This window comes from Bombus vosnesenskii, unplaced genomic scaffold, assembly GCF_011952255.1.
Source record: "Bombus vosnesenskii isolate JDL3184/JDL3185 unplaced genomic scaffold, Bvos_JDL3184-5_v1.1 scf7180000013285, whole genome shotgun sequence".
In the NCBI taxonomy this organism is placed as follows: domain Eukaryota; kingdom Metazoa; phylum Arthropoda; class Insecta; order Hymenoptera; family Apidae; genus Bombus; species Bombus vosnesenskii.
The window spans coordinates 942,017-964,340 of NW_022882938.1; the positions used below are offsets into that span (position 1 = coordinate 942,017).

General features: G+C 37.7%; 1 protein-coding gene and 2 long non-coding RNA genes across 3 annotated transcripts; 2 read left to right on the forward strand and 1 right to left on the reverse strand.

Moving 5' to 3' along the window:
* Positions 1-8,604: 8,604 nt before the first annotated feature.
* On the forward strand, positions 8,605-12,814 carry LOC117232115. The gene is made up of 4 exons (XR_004493070.1): positions 8,605-8,782; positions 10,137-10,330; positions 10,493-10,841; positions 11,134-12,814. It is a non-coding gene; the product is annotated as an uncharacterized LOC117232115 (long non-coding RNA).
* A 1,014-nt stretch (positions 12,815-13,828) lies between these two features.
* On the reverse strand, positions 13,829-21,452 carry LOC117232112 (sodium-coupled monocarboxylate transporter 1-like). Its single transcript, XM_033491277.1, has 15 exons — positions 21,269-21,452; positions 18,929-19,131; positions 18,656-18,815; positions 18,517-18,582; positions 18,194-18,245; positions 18,054-18,121; positions 16,216-16,367; positions 15,994-16,134; positions 15,682-15,906; positions 15,426-15,609; positions 15,260-15,346; positions 14,794-14,963; positions 14,454-14,612; positions 14,278-14,389; positions 13,829-14,210 (listed from the first exon to the last, which is right to left on the reverse strand). Exons 2-15 carry the CDS (start codon positions 19,114-19,116, stop codon positions 14,175-14,177), a joined length of 1,800 nt encoding a protein of 599 aa, XP_033347168.1. The 5' UTR covers positions 19,117-19,131; positions 21,269-21,452; the 3' UTR covers positions 13,829-14,174.
* Positions 19,593-21,458, forward strand: LOC117232116. The gene is made up of 2 exons (XR_004493071.1): positions 19,593-20,065; positions 20,611-21,458. It is a non-coding gene; the product is annotated as an uncharacterized LOC117232116 (long non-coding RNA).
* Positions 21,459-22,324: the final 866 nt, after the last annotated feature.

Genomic DNA, 22,324 nt, shown 5'->3' on the forward strand with positions numbered 1-22,324 from the left:
TTGCGAGTTACCAAAGCTATCCAATTGAAGAAACAAATTTTATATCATCGAATCCATTATTTTTAATTTAGGTCGTTACGAGAAAATTACTTTCTAGAGAATTTTAAAAGTTTGGGGTTATTTTCTACGGAATGCAAAAGTTCACGAATAACTTTAATTAGTTTTCCTATGCCGATCCCGAAACTATTTCATTTATATTTAATTCGGTAATTTTTCTTTATTCCTCTATTAGCGTGTCCCTAATCGTTCAAATATAGCCGAAAGCATTCTATCGCCATAAGCGTAAAACGTTCGACCTTTCTTTTCTTTCTCTCTACATTCTTTTCCTTTTTACGTTTAAATGAGCTGTTCCCGCCAGAGACCACGACACTCCGTGGATGTTAAACTTAAGCTTTAGACATGCAAATCAGGACTCAGAGAAGTGTATGTAACTAACCCGTTCCCCCTATCTTCTTCATTCTTCCTTCTCCGTCGGCTAAAGAGTGTCTTCGCGACGTATTTATAACCCCTTCCTTCCTTCCTTCCTTCCTTCGAGCTACGCTCCTCACTGCGTCCTGATGAATGCCCACCTTCGCTTTAAGTTTATTAAACCAACTTGCGAAAATTATGAATAATTCCGTGCCATTGTATCATTCCGCTATGGCAGCGTGCCATCTATTTCGCGTTCGCGACAAGTCCCGGCGAAGCCTGTTTGTCGTCCCGTTCTCTATCCCTTCCGGAAGAACGATAGAGTCGTCGAGATACCAAGAAAATGAAGATGTCATCGAGAATTCGCGTTCCATACGGCATATTCGATACGTTCGCTGATATTCGATAAATTATCGCAATGCTCGTGCTCGAGTAAACAGGCTATTCAACATCGATTACTCGACGAAAATGTCTGCTACGATAATTTTAAGTCGTAGCACTCCATCAGCTTAGACGATTTTAGGAAGAAAAATTCGAGGAACTCGTTCGTTCAAGATTAATTCGTTGGCTTTCACGTGAAACGCGTGTACATACATCTCTCTATGACTATTCGAACGCCCTACAACCGCCGGTTCTATGTCATCGATTATTCGCCAATGTTGGAGCGATTTATGATAGCGAACAGGGTCAAGAACCGTGAAGGCCGAGACCATTAGGAATAGATCGAACATAACGACCATGTAAGGCTCGTGGATGATCTTTTGTTGCCGTTCCAATGTCCAGCCGCCGCGCCGTTTGAATAACAGCCAATCGTAATAGATTCATGGCAGTAGTAACGGACTTCATGAATCAGCCATAAGGAGGCCGATGTAAAAGTTCGATCTCGAACTGCAATAAGCTGTTTTCGGGATTAATGGCTCCGAAATTCATGGTTGATTTATTCGCGACAATATAGAATGCTCGTATTACGTATTTCAAGTAGAAATTCTATCTTAAAGTGTACTAATACCTTCCACGTTTACCATTTATATCTCCCGAACGATTTTACTACAATATCATCTTATAACGTTAACGGGATTAGTTTGAACTATATTGTACTCCTGACGCAAGAAAGAAAGTTCCGTTCTTCCCGGATGCCATTAAAGTTGATGGTATATCAAAAGTACAGCGGCATTGTTGGAAAACATAATCAAGAATTTGGAGCGTGTTGCTCGCGCGTATTTAACTGCGCAAACTGGTTTGTACGGATTAGGCCGAGCATGTAGAACCGTCTAAATACGCCGTGTTGCCCGTGCGTACTGAACTGCACAAACTGGTTTGTACAGGCTGCCTCTCCTGTAGCCTTAACTCTGCAAACCAGTTTACGCGGTTATTCCAAGAGGAATAATTGAGCGTGTAGGCCTCGGTTTATACCAAATGAGATAAGGAAATAAATTAGAAAACAGAATGTCCCTCATTTAACTATCGTTCCGCTAAATTTTCCCTACAAACCATTCTTTCTTTTGTTTTCTTCGACCGATACAATTTATAGCTATCTTTCTTATTTTCATTCTCCGTTACGCAAGTCTATTACGCGATCGAAGTACCAAGTAACTTAAACAGTTTTCTCATCGTCGATTATTATTTAAAGAAACAATGAGACACTGTAACCGTCGTTCGATTTATTAAAGAAGATAGCCGTATCTCGTGGATGTTCTAGTATCGAGTGGTTCGAAAAGCAGCAATATATTCTGCTATAACGTACATATTACCACTTGATATCTACGTACGTAAATGCTGCTTGAGAAATTCTGGAAATACATTTATCGAGAGAGTTTCTAACAAGATTTCCAATTTTTTCAAAGCTTTTTTCGTAATAAGAAATTGTATAATTTACAAACCTGAAAAAGGCTACAATACTTTAATTCATCGCTAAAATAATTTTTTGGGAAAAGCGATCATTATGCTACTCGACAAATAACAAAAAGTTACCGGAAGATACGCTGCATATATTGTTTAACGATCTGATAACTCTATAAAGATACGATATCTTCAAATTTGCTCTCAAATTTCTCGACGAACTTTATGAACAACCCAGTAGAAACATCGTTTATTTTCATCGATTTCGAAGATTTCGACGGCTAAGCGGATATCACCGCTAAACTGGTGTTATTTCACGGATAGGCAAACACGGTATTTTGCACGCGCCTTACGCACCGCTCGATACAAAGCCGAAAATTTAATCCGACTGTTCTAAATCCGACGACACCAAGTTGGGAAGCGCGAGTACGACGAACGATGTAAATTTTGGAATGGAACGGTTTGCACTGTAGACGATGAAGAGGAGAACGACGACGACGGGGGAGAAGGTATCCCAAATACCTGCAGGAAATCTGCGAAGCCCATGACATACCATCGTGTTTGTCTTGCGTTTTAGGTGACTCGATTCCTGTGCTTACGTTTCCACCAGGTCGAGACCTCACGGCTTACGGATTTGATTTCGCGCATAAATATTAATGCATCGTGATCACCCTGGCCTCTGTACGCCGGAAGTGTCGATGGATGCTGTGTGACTGCATCGTCGAAAGATTAAAAAAGTTCGATTGAATATTTCGGCAATTAGATTGTGTTCTATAATTTTATTATATTCCATTATTTGATTACCAGAGAGAGATTTAACCTATTAATCTAGTCGTCTTGTGATCAGAAACTTCTAATCACGGAATTAAAACTTCAAGACCGCACGACAGAAGTACGATAAATTAAGTAATTTTTTAAAAAATAGATAACGTCAGTTTAGTTATTACGTTAATACAAAAACATACTTCAGCCCGAAATCACATGAGAAAATAATATTGAAGTGGAATTGATTGACAACGTATTGAATTTTTAAATTATTCTTCTACAAGAGAAGTTTGACTTATCATGTTCTCCACCTACGTTTGTTTTATTTTTTGCAAGTATAAATACAATCTATACATAAATTTATACATGTATATTATTCTGTCTAAGAGCGACGACTGAACAGGTTGGTGAAATCTGGGTACTAGATTTACTTATCAAAAGATATCATTCTAGGAAATTATTCGTTTCGATTCATTCTAATCGATTACGGTGGTAAAACAAAGAACAATTGTAGTTGGTTAAACGTTGGTTATGATAGCAATCCAAGAGATGACTTGTGCAGACTGGCTGAATCTGAAGGCGCTATGTTGACAAAGGGGAAAGGACAGCTGAACTCGACATAATCGTTCCTAACCACGGCGAACGCGGTTCTGACAAGCGTAGGCGAAAAGGAAGGAATAGGCGTATAATTAACGTGTATCGTATCGCGAGAATCTAAAAAAGCCCGGATATTACTACATGTCTCTCAACGACTTGGTATTAAAACTCGTAGCATTTTTCACCTTTTATAATTGCTATGCCAACATAAGGCGATAAGAATCGAAAATTCCAATATCGCCGTATTTATACTAGAAATAGTTTAATAAATATCTGCAATCGCGTGATTTCACGTTCGTTAACTGTGCCGTGGTATTTAAAAGAAACTGTATTGCCACATCATTTTGTCCCATATGTAGTTAATACTTTACGATCTACGAAGATACAATAGCCACATATCCAATATATTTTCTATATATTCTATATATAGTCTTGCTTATATATTTATAAATACATTTTTTTAAAAAATATTAATGGAAACCGAAGAAGACGAATTAACTCGTCACACGAATTCCTAATCTCTTGGACAAAGTGATTTCATTATTTATAGATCTTCGTTCAATTTTTCAATATACCGTTTTCAATATAAAGTTTCATTTTTGTTACTGATAAATTATATTATACTTAAATTTCAAAGGATTAAAATCAACCTAACTAAACTTGATCTGTCTGTACCAACTTTTAATACCATGATTATGGATCTTTTTGGCTGATCTATGATCCAATTAACAAATTAATATTCACATCGTTAAAGAAGTTACCACCCTAAATACAAATTACCACACGCTCCTTAACCCAGAGAACATCTTCCAACGTATAACATTCAATGTATAACACAAAATTGTATAAAAAAGAAAAAAAAAGAAGTAAATGAATAAGAATGTTCTAGTTGTTTATCGATGAAGTTCGTTAGGGGAGTAAGTTGGTCGTACAAAGCCGGTCACACAGGAGGCGAGCGTCGGCGTCTAGACGCGGACGAACGACGTTGGAACGGAGCCGGTCGATAACGCGGTGCAGCACCTCGAGCCGTGACGAGGCTGCGACATCGGGATTGTGATTAGGGGCTGGTCGGCAAACAATGCCTAATTACATAATTATTGTGCCGCGGGTCCGTAATTAAGACACATTACTCCTCCCGGCTAGTAATTCATTACGCTTAATGTCTTCCCTGCCTCCACCGTTTCATCGCGGATGACAGTCGCGACGGTTCCGCTAAATACCGTTACCGTGAAATATTACCGACCACGACCACGACCACGGCCGTGGCTACGACCACCAGCACGAACCTACGCAGACATTCTCAGTAAGAGGAGTCTCGTTGCTTTCTCCTAACAAAGCAGACCCTAGTTAGACGCTTGTACACGGGGATGCCGTTTGATCCTTGTAATGATATTCCTCGCTCGTTTATTTTATTGGACTACGCGAATAATTGTAAGATTAATTGATGCCGATTGTTCGCTTTAGTGAGAATAGGAGACGAATTGCTTATATCTTGAAATACATAGTTAACATTATTCTGTAGGCGTTTTTGTTGCAGTTTTAATGAGAAAATGGATTGTAAGAAGAGATGATGTTTCTAAGTATAAAATTGTTAGTAAGTTACTGTGTTAGTTTCATGAAATAGTAATATAACTATATATAGTGGGAATTTTTAGATATTTTTGAGAAATTTAAAAATGCAAAAGTGCATGGGATGCACGCAACCGACCAGAAGTATTAGGACACGTTCTAATATTTAGCGCGCGCATTTCAACATATGTGTTTTATAACGTAAAATATTAAAATAATCAATGTAGAATATTCGTTATAATATTTAATAAGCAAACCAGCTTTCTGTTTAGAACCAATCTTTCTGATAGTGTCTATAAAGGTATAAATTTTCATAAATATGACGAATTGATCGATCTTCTTCCCCCATAAATCCTGCCATTAAATACATTTCAAGAAAAATCCCCGATATTGAATTCCGTGTTCCAATTCTCGATTCCGTAAATTTCAAACGTTCATTTGCAAATCCATATTCCCTGGCGTCTAACTAAATGCACCACTTCACTCTAAAAAACTAACAAAACACGGAAAATTAACGAACATCTCTACCAATCACGAAATTCATAGAATACATTGCATTATCGTCGACGTGTATTTAAACCCGTGAAAAGAGGGAATAAAACGAACAGACCGACGAAACTGAATGTTTTTGTTGGAAGGGTGACACGTGGATTCCTAGGACAATCCACATGCCAGGGAAAAGTATTCAGTGTCATTATGTTCAACACGAAGTCACGAGATCCCAGTGGACCTTCATTGAAACTCGCGGCCGGAGATTGGTGGATGCTTGATAGGCAGCGTTTCCTCGCGTAATCTCGATATGACGCCAACCTCTGTGTCCTGGATCCCGGAGGACTCGGGGCGGGTTAAAAAATTACCGACAAGTCACCTGGCCGCGTCTTTTCAAACCGTCTAACCTTTTGTCAGCCTCTCGCTTTGCCAACGACGAGCCATGTTTATTGCGTCACGCGTTAAGTAATTATGACGTTTATTGTGATTAATTGCCTCGTCCGCGATCCTTTTTACCGATCACCGAGGCGCGTGTTGAGGGATTACGCCGAATGAAAACGTGAAAGTTTCCAACGAACGTAGGAAATGATAATGTTGCAACTACGATTGCAAAGATATGTGTTGAAATACGTGCATTAACGGTTTGAGTAATTGGAGAATTCAATTGGAAAGAAGATTCTATTAAGGGAAGATCATTCGCGATCTCACACGCTAGGTCGTGGTTTAAATTTAACGACTTAAATCTTTAAATAATTGAAATAGTTTTTTTTCGTTTATTTCGCATTATTACTTATTTTTACATTATTATTATTTAATTTATATTACAGTGAATTTTGAATCATTAATTTTAATATGTTAAAAGCAAATAAAACGAATTTAGAGGAAAAGATCTAGTGGTAATTTAAACGAAATGAATGGGACAAGTAATCGATAAAATAATTGATTCGTCAATTGTCTTGGAAATGAAAAACACGCAATTGGGTTTCAGGTTCGGGGCGTTTCCTTCTCGCCTGGCGTATGAAGTCAAAATTCATGGATATAACGCGCTCGTTTGATCGACCTAGCGTAAATTAAATATCAACAAAATACACGTTTTCAGTCGTATAACCGTCCTAATTACGTCTGTGGTTGTTTACAATGGACGTTTCAAACCGAAATCATATATAAATTAACCCTGAAATTGGCAATATGTACGACCAATAAAAACGATCGTTTACAAGATGGAAATGTCAAATATAGAAGGGATTAATATTTAACCGATGAATAAACGTTAATAGCTTTATGTAAAAAAAGAAAAAAGGGAACCACGGTTATCTGATTCTTCAATTGCATGGTACACATTTCTCGAAACAATGCCTTACTTTCATGTGCGTTTAACCACCTGTGCTTTGTATCAACACACAAGATATCGAGTTTGTTGTTTCAATTCGTTTTTATGTGTCATGTTTCGATTGACATTTCGAACAGTTATTTGAAATAGATGAAAATTATGTCCTTCGTAAAACCTTGACTTGTCATTTGAATAATGCACACTCTATACTTCACGTCTAACAAACCTGTAGTTACAGTGGATCCGTGTCCTGACAAATTGTCATTCTGACGAATACGTCAGAACAATCAAATATACGAGGGTCGTCCAGGGAGAACTACCCGTTTATATATAGAAGTCACATAAAACGATAGAATGTACTTATAGGGGGTTGTCTAGCTTCGTTCAAGTATCGACATAAATCATACAAAATTTTGTGTTTAAATATTTAATATTGTCGTTGTATCATACGTTTGAAATGATGATGCGAATTTCGAAAGCTGAAAAAATTCTTCCAAAAGGAATTCACCAGTTTACAGGAATTACAGGAATTACCAAAGGAATTGCCAGATTACAGCAGTTAATGGAGGGTTTTGTTGAATTAAATTAAGTAAATTATTAAATAAATTAAATGGCAATTAAAGTAGATAGTAGAGTTATGAATGAACTGTTGGTAAGATCATGGATGCGGGAATTCAATAGGGACAGAAAAACTGTACGTGATTGCGAACATTCGTCTCTTACTACAAAGGAGCTCAAGAACGTGTCTGCGATTTTGCTGCAAATGATGTTCATCGTAGTTTTTTGCAAAACTTAAAGGATTGTTTGGTCGATAATGCTTCACAAGAAACGATGATTTAAAAGATTGCGTAAGACGATGGTTATGTGAATTGGCGGCGGTAACGTATGACGATAACAAAAACTCGTATAACGTTACGATAAGTGTTCAAATAGAGCTGGCGGTTATATTGAAAAATAACTTAGTATATATATACTAAAGTTATAAATATAGATCGAGAAATCTGTTTAAAATGTATAATATTTGTATTGCTGTTATTTCAAAAAGAGTATTACTTCCTGGACGATCCCTCTGTGCCCATTGTAATCATAGCCTAACATTTTTACAATCGAATAGACAATCGAATTTTTATATCGAATCGAATTTTTATATCGAATAGACAATTACATAGCAAAATTAATTATATTTATTTAATAGACATTCAGGGTATCTATTGAGTGTCATGATATTATAATGTCGACCCTTATTAAATTGATACTTATTAATTTCATAATTAGCATATATTTAGATACCAATATGCATAGTGCCATTTCGTATGAAATTGTAAGGTTGGAATCGTACTTACCTAACTGCGATTCATCTTTTATTATTGAATATATCATCCATCCACATTTCGGCTTCATTTACACGTCTCACATTATAGGGAACACACATTTATTCAGTTGTTTGAAAGAATTGCAACAAAAATAGCAACAGAACGATCCAAACATCGCCGTACGAAAAAATGTACACACCGAACGCCTGATTCCACAGTTGCCGCCTTTTTGCATCGTGACGTCACGCAACTAACGAATAGAAGCGTAGATGCGAGACATCGTTAGCTCGATTCCACGCTCGATTCCCATGGTCGGTAGATAAATTCGCGTCATTAGAGGTTAATGGATAAATTCACGTGTCTTATTGGAAACTTTTTTTTATCATCGGATTATTGTGTGCTAATAAACGAACAGCATCAATCATCGTTAGTGAAATGAACAGACGAATGCACACACGGAAACATATAAACGGTAAGTAAATATATACGATTGTGGAAAAATTTACTAAACGGTCACGCCAAAAATAGAACAATTGCATGTAGGAAAAAAAATTCGAACGCCATTCGATCACTCGAAACAAATTAAGCGCAACGGCTGTTATAAATTTCATCTTGACGAACGATAAAATCGCCGCTACAACCGCACTCGATTCGATTGGATTTTTTCCTACCCCTATTAATAATAGTCACGCACAACACTGTTCGCGTGTTACGTGTTAAAAAATTTTAAATTGAACATCGAGACCTTTTAAAATTCGTACGGGCAACACTGTAAAGTATACGCAGGGGAATTATAATTTTCAACACGTCGCGCACACGTTTGTACCCATTCGACAGCGTAAATGCGAAAACTCCCTTAATAAGTCGTAACCGTTACTACGAGCAGCAACTTGAATTTTATACAAAACGTCGAACTGCCGGATAACTGAAAAAAGATCAATTTTTCATTTAATTTTTTTAAATAAATTACGATGCAAAGGAATTTGATCGATTCGTTCGTCATACATATTCGAAAAAAAAAAAGTAACAAGTAGCATTGACAATTGTAAATAAGCTCTCTTGACAATACCAATTCTTTTTAATTTCGATAAAACGGTAGATAAATACAACTCGTTCGCTGAATCGGTCAATTTAATTAAAAGCCTTTTCGTGTGTGCAATTTTCTTCAATTAGCGAAACGGCTCCCTTTAAACACGCTCCTTTCACGAGTGTGTCACTCTATCTTCGTTACAATTTATCGAACGTCCTACTGGTAATTATACGCCTTTATGCCTCGCTCGTCCAGCTAATACGTCACGTTTGCGCGCGAAATTTTTATCCTAACAATCTCGCCGTATCGCGAACAATATTTCGGAGCACAGGCCCGCCACAATCCATGATGGCGCTACTCGATCTGCATTAATTGGCATCATTACTGCGCTGCCCATTTTTTGGGATAAACCGATTTCCCGTCCCTTGTTCCGCATTATACGGTGCACGCTTGTTTTACGCTTTTTGCCTCGAGTGGTGTTTCTTAAAACCCTGTTTTTTCAAGCATTAAAAATATTTTTCATCGAAAACGTGGAAATTTAAATCCATGAGTACAATAGTAATAACAATAATCCGAACTTGTAATTAGCCGCCTTTTTCTCCCTTGTTCTTTTTTTTTTTTTTTTTTTGTTAATGATCCTACCTTGGTGCTATTCTCTTTTAAATATTGTAACGATTTCAGCTGTCGTTTAAAAATATAATATCATACCTTTTTTTAATACGATACAATATGATTTATAAAATAAGGCGTTGTAAAAAATTTTATCGAATAAATACAAATATACGTAATTCAACAGGATAACATCGGAATCCTAAGCTTTCTGGAGATCTTCCGTAGCCAAATACAACGACGACGACGCGACAACATGCTCTGGGAGTTCGGAGGTCTGTTTACACGAGTTCGCAAATATAGCCATAGGTATCGGAGCCAACCGAAGCGAAGAATTGATAAATTAGTTATTCCGTCAGTCGTCTGCTGCTGTTCCTCCAGGTACGTTTGATTTGAGGTTTCGAATAGTCATGCCTATTTATATTGAAGACCTTTGGAGCTTTCCCAACGTTCGACTATCTAAGTACATATACGCGATGACTGGGATAAAATTCGATGGAAATATTCTCTGATCATATTCTTTTTGTTTTTTCTTGATTTCAGAAATGAAGGACTACAGGTCTTGTGACGATCTAATGTTGCAGAATCAAAAAGTATATTTTTCCGTGAAACTGACATAATTTGATGTAATACATGTAATCTGATACATGTCAGATGTTAGAGATTATACAAGGTTATAAATTATTCGGAAAAGCTTTAATAGTGGGCGTAGCTGGCCCGTTTATCATCGGATAACAGTTCCAGAGTATATCCTTTGAATGTAACTCTACTCTTGGGCAAACAAGACTAAGGGTTATGACCATTCTCGTTTGTCTTTGCATCCAGAGAATCTTCGCGCGAAATCCCTAGCCAGGACCCAATTAACTCTCTAAGAATTCGATCCTATCCCATGGTAATTCTAAGATAGTACGACTCTAACAGCAGATTAGAAAAGACAATATTTGCTTCGGTGCTTCTGCGTCTAATCGCAGATGCGCCTTCACTTAATATCGCTTACTATTTGTCTTCCCTTACAATGGAAATTTGCGACGTAGGTATTACACAGATAGAACAAAAATCGAGGCTAGGATAATCCTTAAAATCGCTCCATTCAATTCTTTAGCATATTTAAATTAGTATCGAATTTATTTTTTTTTTTTTTTTCACAATTCCAACGTTCACGAGTTCCATATTTTTTCTAACAGGTCACGTCCAAAATGGCCAACATCTCATGCGAACTGCAACGCTTCTAAGAATCCTTCGTCTCTGACCACAGAAACCCGTATCCGCATCGACGACGGTTTGAATTGAAGATTTTTGCGGACGGTAACTCGTTGGCTCACGCGCTAACGTATTTGCAAGATCCGCTGCGCTGATGGACATATAATGCGACGTGTGATTGTAGGCCCGCCAATCGCGGCCGATTGTGCCTCTGAAGGCCCGCTAACTATCTCAAACTAGCCCCATTCAAACCGCCACGACCTCTCTCTAGCCGTCTCTATCTACCAGCCCAGCCTCTGTGTCTCGCTCGTTCCAACCCTCATTCACCGCCACCCTCCCCCTGGTACCCGTGCGTCTCGTTCATCACCAAACTTCGCCTCTCTGTTGCTCTCAACTCGCGTCTCGTTTGCACCGACTTCACAGGACGATTTTCCCTCCTACTCGGTGAAAACTCAGTTCCTCATTCGCCGTTCGAATTCGACGTACGTTTCTTGCCGCACGTTTCTTCTGCACGCCCTGTATCCCTCTCTAATTTTCGACCGGCTCTCTCGCCACACACGTAATCTTCTATTTCATTCGCTTTACTTTTCCTAATGCGATAGCTCGCTCCATACACATACAATCGTAGCCTCATCTCTTTTCAATCTCACCTCGCGGATCGAATGTTTTGCCTTCCATTTAACATCCTTTATCTCGCTCCCTCTATTCAACTCTCTCAAAAAAAGTTTTTCTCTTCGAGGTTCCGGCGATTCCATTCGCCCCGCTATCTGGTCTTCCGTCCATCTAATGTTTCCACTTTCTTTTCATCCGTTAAATCGTGCATCTCGTTTAACTCGACTTCCGTCGTTTTCTATTTCGCAAATTCATACATTCTCGCCTCTAGCCATTCCTTTTAAGAATGTAAGCCCTACATGCACTTTCTTCCCTGCTCCACCGTCACCGCTTCTCACTCGTTTGATTTTCGCGTTCTTTTTCTCGACTATGCAGCACTGCTTCATTTTCCCCCTTCTTGCTTCTTAAATCTATGTTCTCTCTCACTTTCGTCCATCTTTCACTCTCTCTCTCTATCTCTCTCTCTCTCTCTCTCTACCCTTTCGAACCGCAACCAACTACCTCTCCTCTTTCAACCTATTCCCCCGACGTACCTTATCTCCATTCTCGGTCTCTGTTCGACCTGCTTCATTCATCGACACAATCACGCATGGTTACGTAGGTACATTCCGCTAGGCGTCACCGAGTATTCGTCCCGATTCGAATTCTCGACCCTATATAACCGTGGCACGTTCTACGTGGGAATTTCAAATCTATCAGCGACCCAGACGAATGCAAATCGCGCATGAAGCGCGCTTAATAAAGCCTCGCACGCGGCCCGCAACTCGCAATTTTCTTTTCGACGCTACGTGTCGCACGCTCCTCTTAATGAAACCTTCGCATGCACCGTGCGCAATTCGCGGCTACGCTCCTATTCTACACGCATCTCCGTCCCGCGATACCGTTAGAAAAAGAACGCACTCGGGATCGTTAAGCTTCGGCCCAGGGGAGAGAACGAGGACCATTTCAACTCCCTTGTAGAAAGAGATCCGTTCATAAGAATACAAGTTCCATAGAATAAAACTTTTCTAGTAAATCACGGAAATTCTATTATCTAATAAACTTTATGGATATCGCATAAATAAAATGAAAGACTTAAGAACTATTTTCTTTTATTCCCATTATAAATAGAAGACTTTATATTACAAAACTTCTATTTTGCTTCTATCTTTAATGGTCAAGTTCAAAGCGATAACATTTATAGGACCTTCCCACAAAATGGTCTCTATCAAGCTTAAACTTTTGACTTACTTTCGTCAAGAAATCGCTTCTCGTACCATTGCGCCATAAATTCATCCCCACCACCCTGAGAACGTACGCCGATGAACCGTTCCTCTTTCCAATAAATTCTTCTCGAATCACCTGTCGTCATTTCGTCCAGCTTTCAAGCGATTCCGACCAATCGTGAGACACGTCTCAAAGCGTCAGTGCAAAAACTGTGACGACACAGCGGATATCGATCATGACGATCAGCGTCAGGAACAATATCGAGCTGAAGGAGGATGTCGCTTTTGACCGGGCGTATTTCGACCAGGCGAAAATTGAATTTCAAGGAAGCCGAGTCAAGAGATAAGCATGGAGAAGCGTACCAGCTATTTGCGTGGCCTTAATAAGGACGTTTGACGGCGTTAGCTTTCCCTTAACAAGACGGCTAATATCCCGGGGCCTTGGCTCCCCTTGGTCTACCTTCTCTGTCCTTCCCTCTGTTCCTTCGTCTCCCTTTCTCCATCGACTCGCTCGCCTTCCGCACGGCGGACACCGTCGGGAATCACCAAAGCTTGAAAACCGAACAAACTCAGTTAGAGAACTCGGTGTGAGGAGCAACCGGACCTGCCGGCAAAACTCATCCTTCTCCGCATCCACGATTCTCTTACGCAGCTTGCCACGTTTATGGACTGACTTTGTTTCGTCCTGGGCGATCATTAATTTAATAGCGGCGATTGTACTGAAAGATTGTACATTTTTACTGACAATCACAGTGTAATTTTCTGTAAAATAATTTTCTATAAAATTGAAGTAAAAAAGATTGAAAAAATTAAGGTAGGGTTGTATATAACGAAAAGTAATACATGACATGAAATATGTGGCTCATAAAATATAATATAAAAATTTATTCTGCATATACTCTAAAAGTTATATAAAACACTTCGTAAACGTTTCTAGTAACTGCGTCTTAATATGACCTTACTAACGAAACCTTGCTTTATGTGAGTAAGTCGATCTACGACTTATAACGATGTGAACACTATTGTCTACAATGGTGTTTAAACCTAAATAAGTACCGAAAGAGGGACAAACAAGAGAAGTAAAGTTTCACATGCGCCCGACCCGAAAATTTTACTTTCAGTATTGCATTATCCACAGCATCATAGCAGTGGTTTAGCTCCAATGTGTTTATAAATGTTCAGCAAGCTATTCAATCCTGATGCATGGATTATGTTGTGACCCCGTTAGGAAAATTTTGACTTCTCTGTAAATCAAAACCGAAGAAATTTTTAACTAGAAAATATTTTTAATATTTAATCTTTGACATTTACCCTTTTCTTCTTTAGATCATATAATAAGAGACTTGCTGTTGTTGCCAATTCGTTATTTCCAGCGTTATTTCCAATAGGAACAATATTTTCGTCCTTTGGTGCCGGTAACAATCTAAAAAATACAAAATTTTGTAAGAGTTCTATGAGTAGTTAAAAACATATTATTTTTAACTCACGAATGAATTAACGGCGAAAGCAGTCTTTTGTCAACAGAAGAAAGATCCGTAGGACCAGTCCACCAGCTAATGAAATTGCCTACGACGATAACGATTAACGTGCCTAAACCAGTAAACCAGTGGTACGATAATCGATACAGAGGAAACACATCGTCTTCGCTAAAACAAAGGAGAGTTCTGTTCAATACGAGGATAAACCAGTATCGTTACAGTTTCAAATAAGATAATAAAACAATTTACAACTCTGATCATACGTTTCAACGATGACGCTGGTGGCCACTTAGGATTTAATTGATTATGAAAGACTTAATAATTATAGCCAAGGCTAAGGTTAACTTACTTCGGACGATCAAACTGTTTCAGGAAACTTTCGGAGATATTGCCTGGGCAATGAGAAAGGGGGACTGGAAGTTTCTTAGGAACCAGCAACCCAGCACCGATAGACCAATTTGCACCTAAGCTCGCCCAGCCAGCGATCACGAATCCTACGATAGCACCCATAAACGCACCCTATTCGACGGAACAGAAGTATTGAAATTTTTATATCTGTCTATTGTGATGTTGACGAAAGATATCAATAGACCGCTTTTATGCATTTATAGGGAATTTAATGGCATAAAAATGTATAAAATGCACATGATGTGAAAAAATACGGTACTTGCTACAATATTTAATAGATGGCACGAGTCTCTGCTTAGATCTCATTTTTAAACATCCCATAAATGTCCACAGTCGAGGTATCAGATTAAGAAGGCATGTAGGAAAGAAATATAAAAAAAGCAAATTCAAGCCTTTCAATAATTCACCTTAGCATTCGTCCATGGAAAGAGTATACCTAGCGTGAACACTCCGAAAGAAGTGCCTGCAGCTATTGCTGCTAGACTTCCAGTTATCTATAACAAAATAAGAGAATCATGCAATCTTATCAAAAAATACTTAATTTATAAGTAGAATAAATGAAAAAATATTCACAGCTAAAACTCCTCCTAGTTTCTCGACCAGGAATAGCAAACCCAGAGCTATGCAACCAAGCAAGACAACCAGACATTTTACAAAGATGTGGGAGCATCGGTCGGTCAGTTTCAAGCCGAAGCAACCCTTCACGAAATCTTCCAGGACCACTACGGCCGTTGAATTAAGGCCTACAGACAGGGTACTGAGACAAGATAAAACATATTTTAACAAAAAATCATTTATAGATAAGGATAAATTCATGATAAGTACTTACCTAAGAGCTGCTCCAAAAATTCCAGAAATAAAGAGGCCCGGTACTCCAGGTAAATTTTTCGCAATTTCCATTACATAAGCGGGCAATAACTGATCGTCAGCAGTTATCAGACCGGTAGCTCTAGGATCGCACTTAGGTGGAGACCACCAGGCTATAAGGACGAGGCCGCACCAGCAACATAATGAAATGAATAACATAATACTGATAGTAAATATCGCTAATGATCTGAAATCACACATTTATATACAATAACAAACAAATAATATATTAAATAATTTTACATATATCGAAATGAATATTGTACTCACTTACAGTTTGGACGTTTTCAAATCTTTCAACGACCTATACCGCTGTACCATAGTTTGATTGACAGCAATGTAAGCGGTGCTATAGAGCCACGAACCAATTAACACGGTCCATACTGTATGCCTTATATAAGGAGACGTATCAAAGCTGCAAAAAGGAAATATAACATAAAACGATGGAGTTGCAAACTTATTTTGTCTTCTTAACGTAATGTTGAATACTTCTTACTTTAAAAATTCAATTCTATTGGCTTCCAATGACATCTTCCATATTTCAGCGGCGCCCATTTGATAAGTACCCAATATACTAACAGTTAGTACAGCGGCAATCATGACTCCGACCTGAAGCGCATCCGTCCAAACTACTGCCCTGATACCACCCTAGTAATCACATTCTCCAATTAACCCACCTTTCATCTATGTATCCATCGATAGCCATGAACAATCGTGACTAACTACCCTTTCATTGAATTCCGTCTCATCCATCGTTACACTTAAATCTACAAGAAATAGTATATGCCACCTGCAACCTGTAAAGCGTCATTACGCGCAGCTCCTTTATCATAACAACAAGAACCATCAAACTTCATGAAAGAATGGCCTCAAAAGCTGCACGAAAAAGCGGACTACAGTCTTGGTAGACGCGATCGTTAAGCGAAAGACAAGCTTACAGACACGCGAAAGCGACCATGGCGGTAATAAACAAATTTCCAAGGAGTCACTGGGCCGCGATAAATTTTCATTAATTCGCGGGCTACAACAAATTGCTTGAATAATTACAAGCGCGCGCGAGCATGCGATTAATCACTTCGGCGCTGGCTTTGTGATCTGCTACCACGGGGAACGAGCACTCGACGTGCTCCGCGCCATTGTTTCCGCTGGGCCATTGTCGAGCTTTCAGTTTCCGTCCATAAACATTTCCAGTAGCCGGGTCCGCGTGAGAGATTCTTCGCGGCATTGTCCACCGAAAATTGTTTCCTACCAGCTACCGGCATCCTCCCGTCCGAGGAACTCCAGCTATCCCCGGGAGAATTCGCTGAACCGGCGTCCTTGGAAAATTAGCTGCCATATACCTAGACACCGAGTCACCCGGTCGGGGCTGGACTTCTAGTCTACCCTACGCTCGTTTTACATGTGTTCCGTCACCGCGATACGTCTTGTTAAGTCCTCGAGGGTTCACGATGAATCAGCTTCGTCACGATAATTCAACGCGATCACATTCTCCTAATTAAATACGTTTGTCGATTTTAGATCTCGATGCGTAATCGTTGGATCATTATTACCGTCATGGTTTCTACGAAGGTGTTTCTATTTACGATTTGTTATTTCTGTTTATTTTATTTATTATCATATCTAGTTTATTATTACTTATATTTAACAAGATTGCAAAGACATAGAAAAATATATCATTACCACTTGGATCAGTGCCTTTCAAAGTTATATCAAGTTTGTTGGAAACTCGTTCAAAGGCATTTCAATTCGCCTGAATTTTTAGAAACCCTCAACATAATTTTCAATACGGTAAACGTCACTATGTATAAATATATCGTTATTAACTACCTATAGAGTTTAATCTCGTTTCTTCGGATATTTATAAGCAAAGCTGGCGAGGATCAAAGAGAAAGCTTCATGAAACTATTATTAAGAGGAAGGAAGGCAGGTAAAAAAAATTCACACGAAATACTGTGGAGGCATGCAAGTTTTACAGCTCGTAGAAGCTACGTGTCCTTGCCTCGCACTGCCCGAGTATTTTTAACTTCAAATACGTGACCCCAGAATTTTTTGTGTACGACAGCGCACACAGTTTTCTACGTATTCAATATTTATACGAATTCATGGGATCGAGACGTTCACGAAGCAAAATCGAATTTATTGATATAGAGGTATTGCGAGTTATTGAGTTTCGAAAAAGTCAAAGTAAGCGAAAATCACTAGTGATATAACTCTAGTCTAACACAAAGATCATTTGGACAACAAAGGAACAGTTTTTGTAGAATATTATTTCGTTTTATTAACGACAAATCGGCTAAACGTATATCGTGATGAATTTTCAAAACGAGAACTTACCAGAACAGTGTAGAACACGCATACAAGGCATACAATGATCCCGATCAAATGTACATCAATGCCGCTGACTGTAATTAATCAGAAAGATTTTGGTAATATTCGGTTAATATTCTATTATAGATAATATGGGCACGTAATACCTTGATTTAGCGCCAACGCTGGAACGTAGACCACGATCGATTGGTAAAGTACCTAAAATTGGTTTATTACGATATTATTAATGCAACATGGGATCAGTCGGTACCATTGGTCATTCTCAAAGAGAAGCAAATTAGAGTTTCGTGTTTTCGTAACGTAACGTGATGTAACTTTGTTATTAATAATTTTTCGTCGAATTAAAATCGTTAATAAATTATATTTTTCGAACTTTCGAATTTCTTAATTGTGCCTATCGAATTTTATACCCAAGCTGATAGGATAAATAGGTGCTACATAGCAACTTGATCGATAATGTCGCACTTACCACATCAACGAGGAAAATCGCCGATATGAGAATCCTTACACCACGATTGAATCTCATTTCCAAATACTACAAGAAAATCATAAATAAATTATGCGTACATGTTATTAGCATGTTCATTAGATACTCCCGGTAGATATACCTCGTAAACGGAATTCAATCCTAACGAAACGAAGACTGGAGCGTAAATAAAAGCTACGACGACGCCCGAAAAGAATATTGAGATAATAGTAATCCAATATTGTGTTCCAAAATTGTATATCTCCGCGGGTGTTCCAAGAATCGTCACGCCAGATATGAAGCTGGAAAGAATAAAAATTCCATTTCCTATACTTATATTTTGACGGATCAATCACGATCAAATTTCTGACGATTTAATTCAGTGGCAATTAGAAAGATTCAAGGGAGAAACTACCTGGCGATGAGGGAAGCGGACACGGGAAAGAGACCCATACTCTTTCCTCCTAAGAGATAATCTTCCGTGCTCGACTTCTGCGCTCGCCTGTAATGCCATAATCCTGCGGCGGCAGATACGGCTAGCATCAGCGCGAACACCAGCCAATCTGCCCAATGAAAGTATCCCCTCTCCTGTGTTTCCAGCATTCTGGCTCCGGGAAGCTGGAAACGAGCGAAAACCTGATTTATGAAGCCAGATTTGCTTGATAACACCGATAATAGACGTAATGGAAGTCAAGTAACACATATGAAAGCTTAATAGCTCTTGCGATGATACGCATAATGGATCTTTGACGGCCATTTACTTGCCGTCACTACTATGCAATATGTAGTAATAGGCAAAAATCCGTTTTTACTAATAAATAAGCTTAAATAAATTGTAGCTTTTATTGAAATTTTGAAGAAATACGAAATAAAGATTGTTGTTATCAGAATGAACCTGAATATAATATAGTCTTGAAAAACAAAAATATACCGATGCGCATAGTGTTAATGGAACGTAGCAGACGTACAGAGGTCCATAGTTCACAATGAGTTTGTGGAATTCTTACACTATTGCATGTATCTATTGCGTGTATATCCCTAATTGGTAATTGACACATGCGACCTTAATGCGACTCGCAGCTGTTAGTGTTTCAATAAAGCTTGTTAACTTCCTAAACGTTGCACTTTCTGAACACAGTATCGGGACAAACTGCTCGTTTCTCTATGTTTTCCTTCGATAAATAAGCAAATTAATTTTGCTACACTATTCACATTTTTTCGATAGAAACATTTGTGAGACATTTATTTATCATAATTACATATTTACTAATGTATTTAGCAGCAATTATGGAATATCAAATGTTTGAATTTGGCGCCGTTTGCATTAGTATCACCTGATGAGTCACAGATGTCAGAGCCATACGGAAATCAATTTCAATTCAAGAAAGTGAACTGTGTACCACATTACCGGGTAATATGAATAGTCAGGGGTCAGTAAATCATGGGAGAACAAAGCGGAAGATACTAAAAGATTTAATGAAACACCATTCCAGGAATACGAGCAATAATTACGTATCACGGATATAGGCTTGCGTAAACACTACACCTCATTGTAAGTTTTTACGTCTTTCTTCACAAAACAAAAGTCTAATTGCTTCTTGAGACTTTTTTATCCTATGGCGATGACATAATTCTTGATCATATTAACCATTACATTGAAGAGAATTCTAATATATAATATATTTCACGATCCACATCTTTCTTAATTACATCGGTTCGTTGTGAATCGTGCTAGTGGAAAAAATATTCGGTTTCATATGCTTTCTTGATACATAACTATCTTTTCTCGTTACTACTTACATGCAATTATACGCATGCAACTTAATACAAAAATAATATGCACATACGTGAAGGTTGACTAAATGATATTACCGACTGAACTGGACAATTAGCAAACGATGAAGTAGAGACCGATCGTTGATAAACGTTTGCTATTCAACTTTATAAATAGTTTTCTGTATATTTAGTAACAATTTGTGATGCACTAGTATCCGCTTTACACGACTAAATTTTTGTCCTCTACACATTCACGTCATGAGAATATTACGGACACATCTATTTCGCGTTCACAAAAACGGTTAATTATATTTCTGACAGGGACACTTTGATGTCGATCGATAATCGGTAAAAGGTGTGCAAACAAATAACTTGAATTCTTCAGTTTTGACGTAAGTTGCTTCTATTTTACCTGAGTTGATTCCCATCTTCTCTGTCTCTCTCTTGCCTCGTTATTCAAGAGATACTTTCCACGAAACAATTTGCTTCTAGAGAGTAATATTAGAAAGCAATCGATCTTTTTCTTATTTGCTTTCTTTTTTAGTAAAGTATTTAGTAAAGTATGCATGGCATAGTTAACTTTAAATTCAACAAAAAAGTGGAAAAATTAAATTTGAAATATAAAGGAATTATAGAAACTAATTATATCGTTACGAAAATTCCATATGATAACAAATAAAATTATCATAAGCTTCGAAAAAACATTTTCAAATATTGAGAATAAATGTATATCAACCACTAATTTAAATACCCATACAATAGGATGTGAATAAATCGCCACACAAAAAACAACTTAATATTCGTAGGACAGAAACGATATCCATAGGGAAATGATGTGACATAATATTGTTTATTTTTGTCGCAAATATTTTGGATTGATATCTATTTTGTCACGTCACAATCTATCGAAAACAATTAGAGAAAATAAAGTGCCGCTGATCATTTCACTTGTATATTTTATTTGTCTTGACTTACATACCGTAACAATATTTCAGAGCTACCAATCAGGAAATTAAGCGCGTTCCTTTCACACAAGTAATGACATAGAACGTCAAACAAAACCGCGAAAATTACAATGAGAAAGTACGATTACGCGACCCGTGATGTTAATGTTGATATACATATTTCCATCGATAGGTTCATACGATCGAAATATTAAAAAAAAAAAATTAGACAAAATAACACAACGAATAAGTATAGTCGAACGAGGAGAATAACGTAACGAACAACCATGTACCGTGATCAACAACCAACTGTCGTGAAGTCAGAGACTCAACACAGAGCAACCGGTTTCCTCGATAGACTTAAGTCATTCAACTTTTTCCAAGCATTAAGCATGCAGTAACAAGTTTAAACACATAATTCATTCGATCGATCCTTATATCGATCTTTGAACAAGGGCGAATTCCAGGAAAGACCGTAATTATTACTGAGGCCGTCACAAAATTCAAAAGACGATTGAATCAGAATAATCATGAAAATATTCTTATGTCACTTCAAATTTTAATAAAGGAATATTAATTAAGAATATAAACTTCCACAATTTGAAATTAAAATAATAATCTCATAAATATACTAATCATGGATGTAAATAAATATCCTCCTTCTTAATAAATATGGTTTAACCTACTCACGTATCCTGTTGCTTTTTTGCTTTCCTCAATTGAGACATGATAGATCTATGTGTATATTCCTGCACATCATTGGTTAATGATGTAAGGTAGATAAGTATATAAGATGTAGAATAAAACAGAAATAAGTGTTTACAGCAAATTACGATCAGTGTAAAAAATATTCGTACAGTATCTAATTTCAACAAATAAAAAAAATATTGTAGAATATCATTTATTAACAAAATTTTAACAAATAAAGAATATGTCCATATTCTTACAAGTCTGCAGAATAATTTTCATAAAAAAAGATGGGATATCTATATCCTTTGTGAAAATATTAGCAAATATCTAAAAACTGGCAAAAATATATGCGTAATAAGTACGCATTCGTAGTTACAATTTAATAGAAAAAACTAATAAGA

Excerpts from the sequence above, each read along its gene's own strand:
- LOC117232112 (XM_033491277.1), bottom strand. The coding sequence starts at position 19,116 with ATGCTGGAAACACAGGAGAGGGGATACTTTCATTGGGCAGATTGGCTG. Across the intron at positions 18,816-18,928 it reads TCCGCTTCCCTCATCGCCAG|CTTCATATCTGGCGTGACGA; the intron begins GTAGTTTCTCCC and ends TATTCTTTCCAG. Across the intron at positions 14,390-14,453 it reads CTTTCGCCGTTAATTCATTC|ATTGTTACCGGCACCAAAGG; the intron begins GTGAGTTAAAAA and ends TGTATTTTTTAG.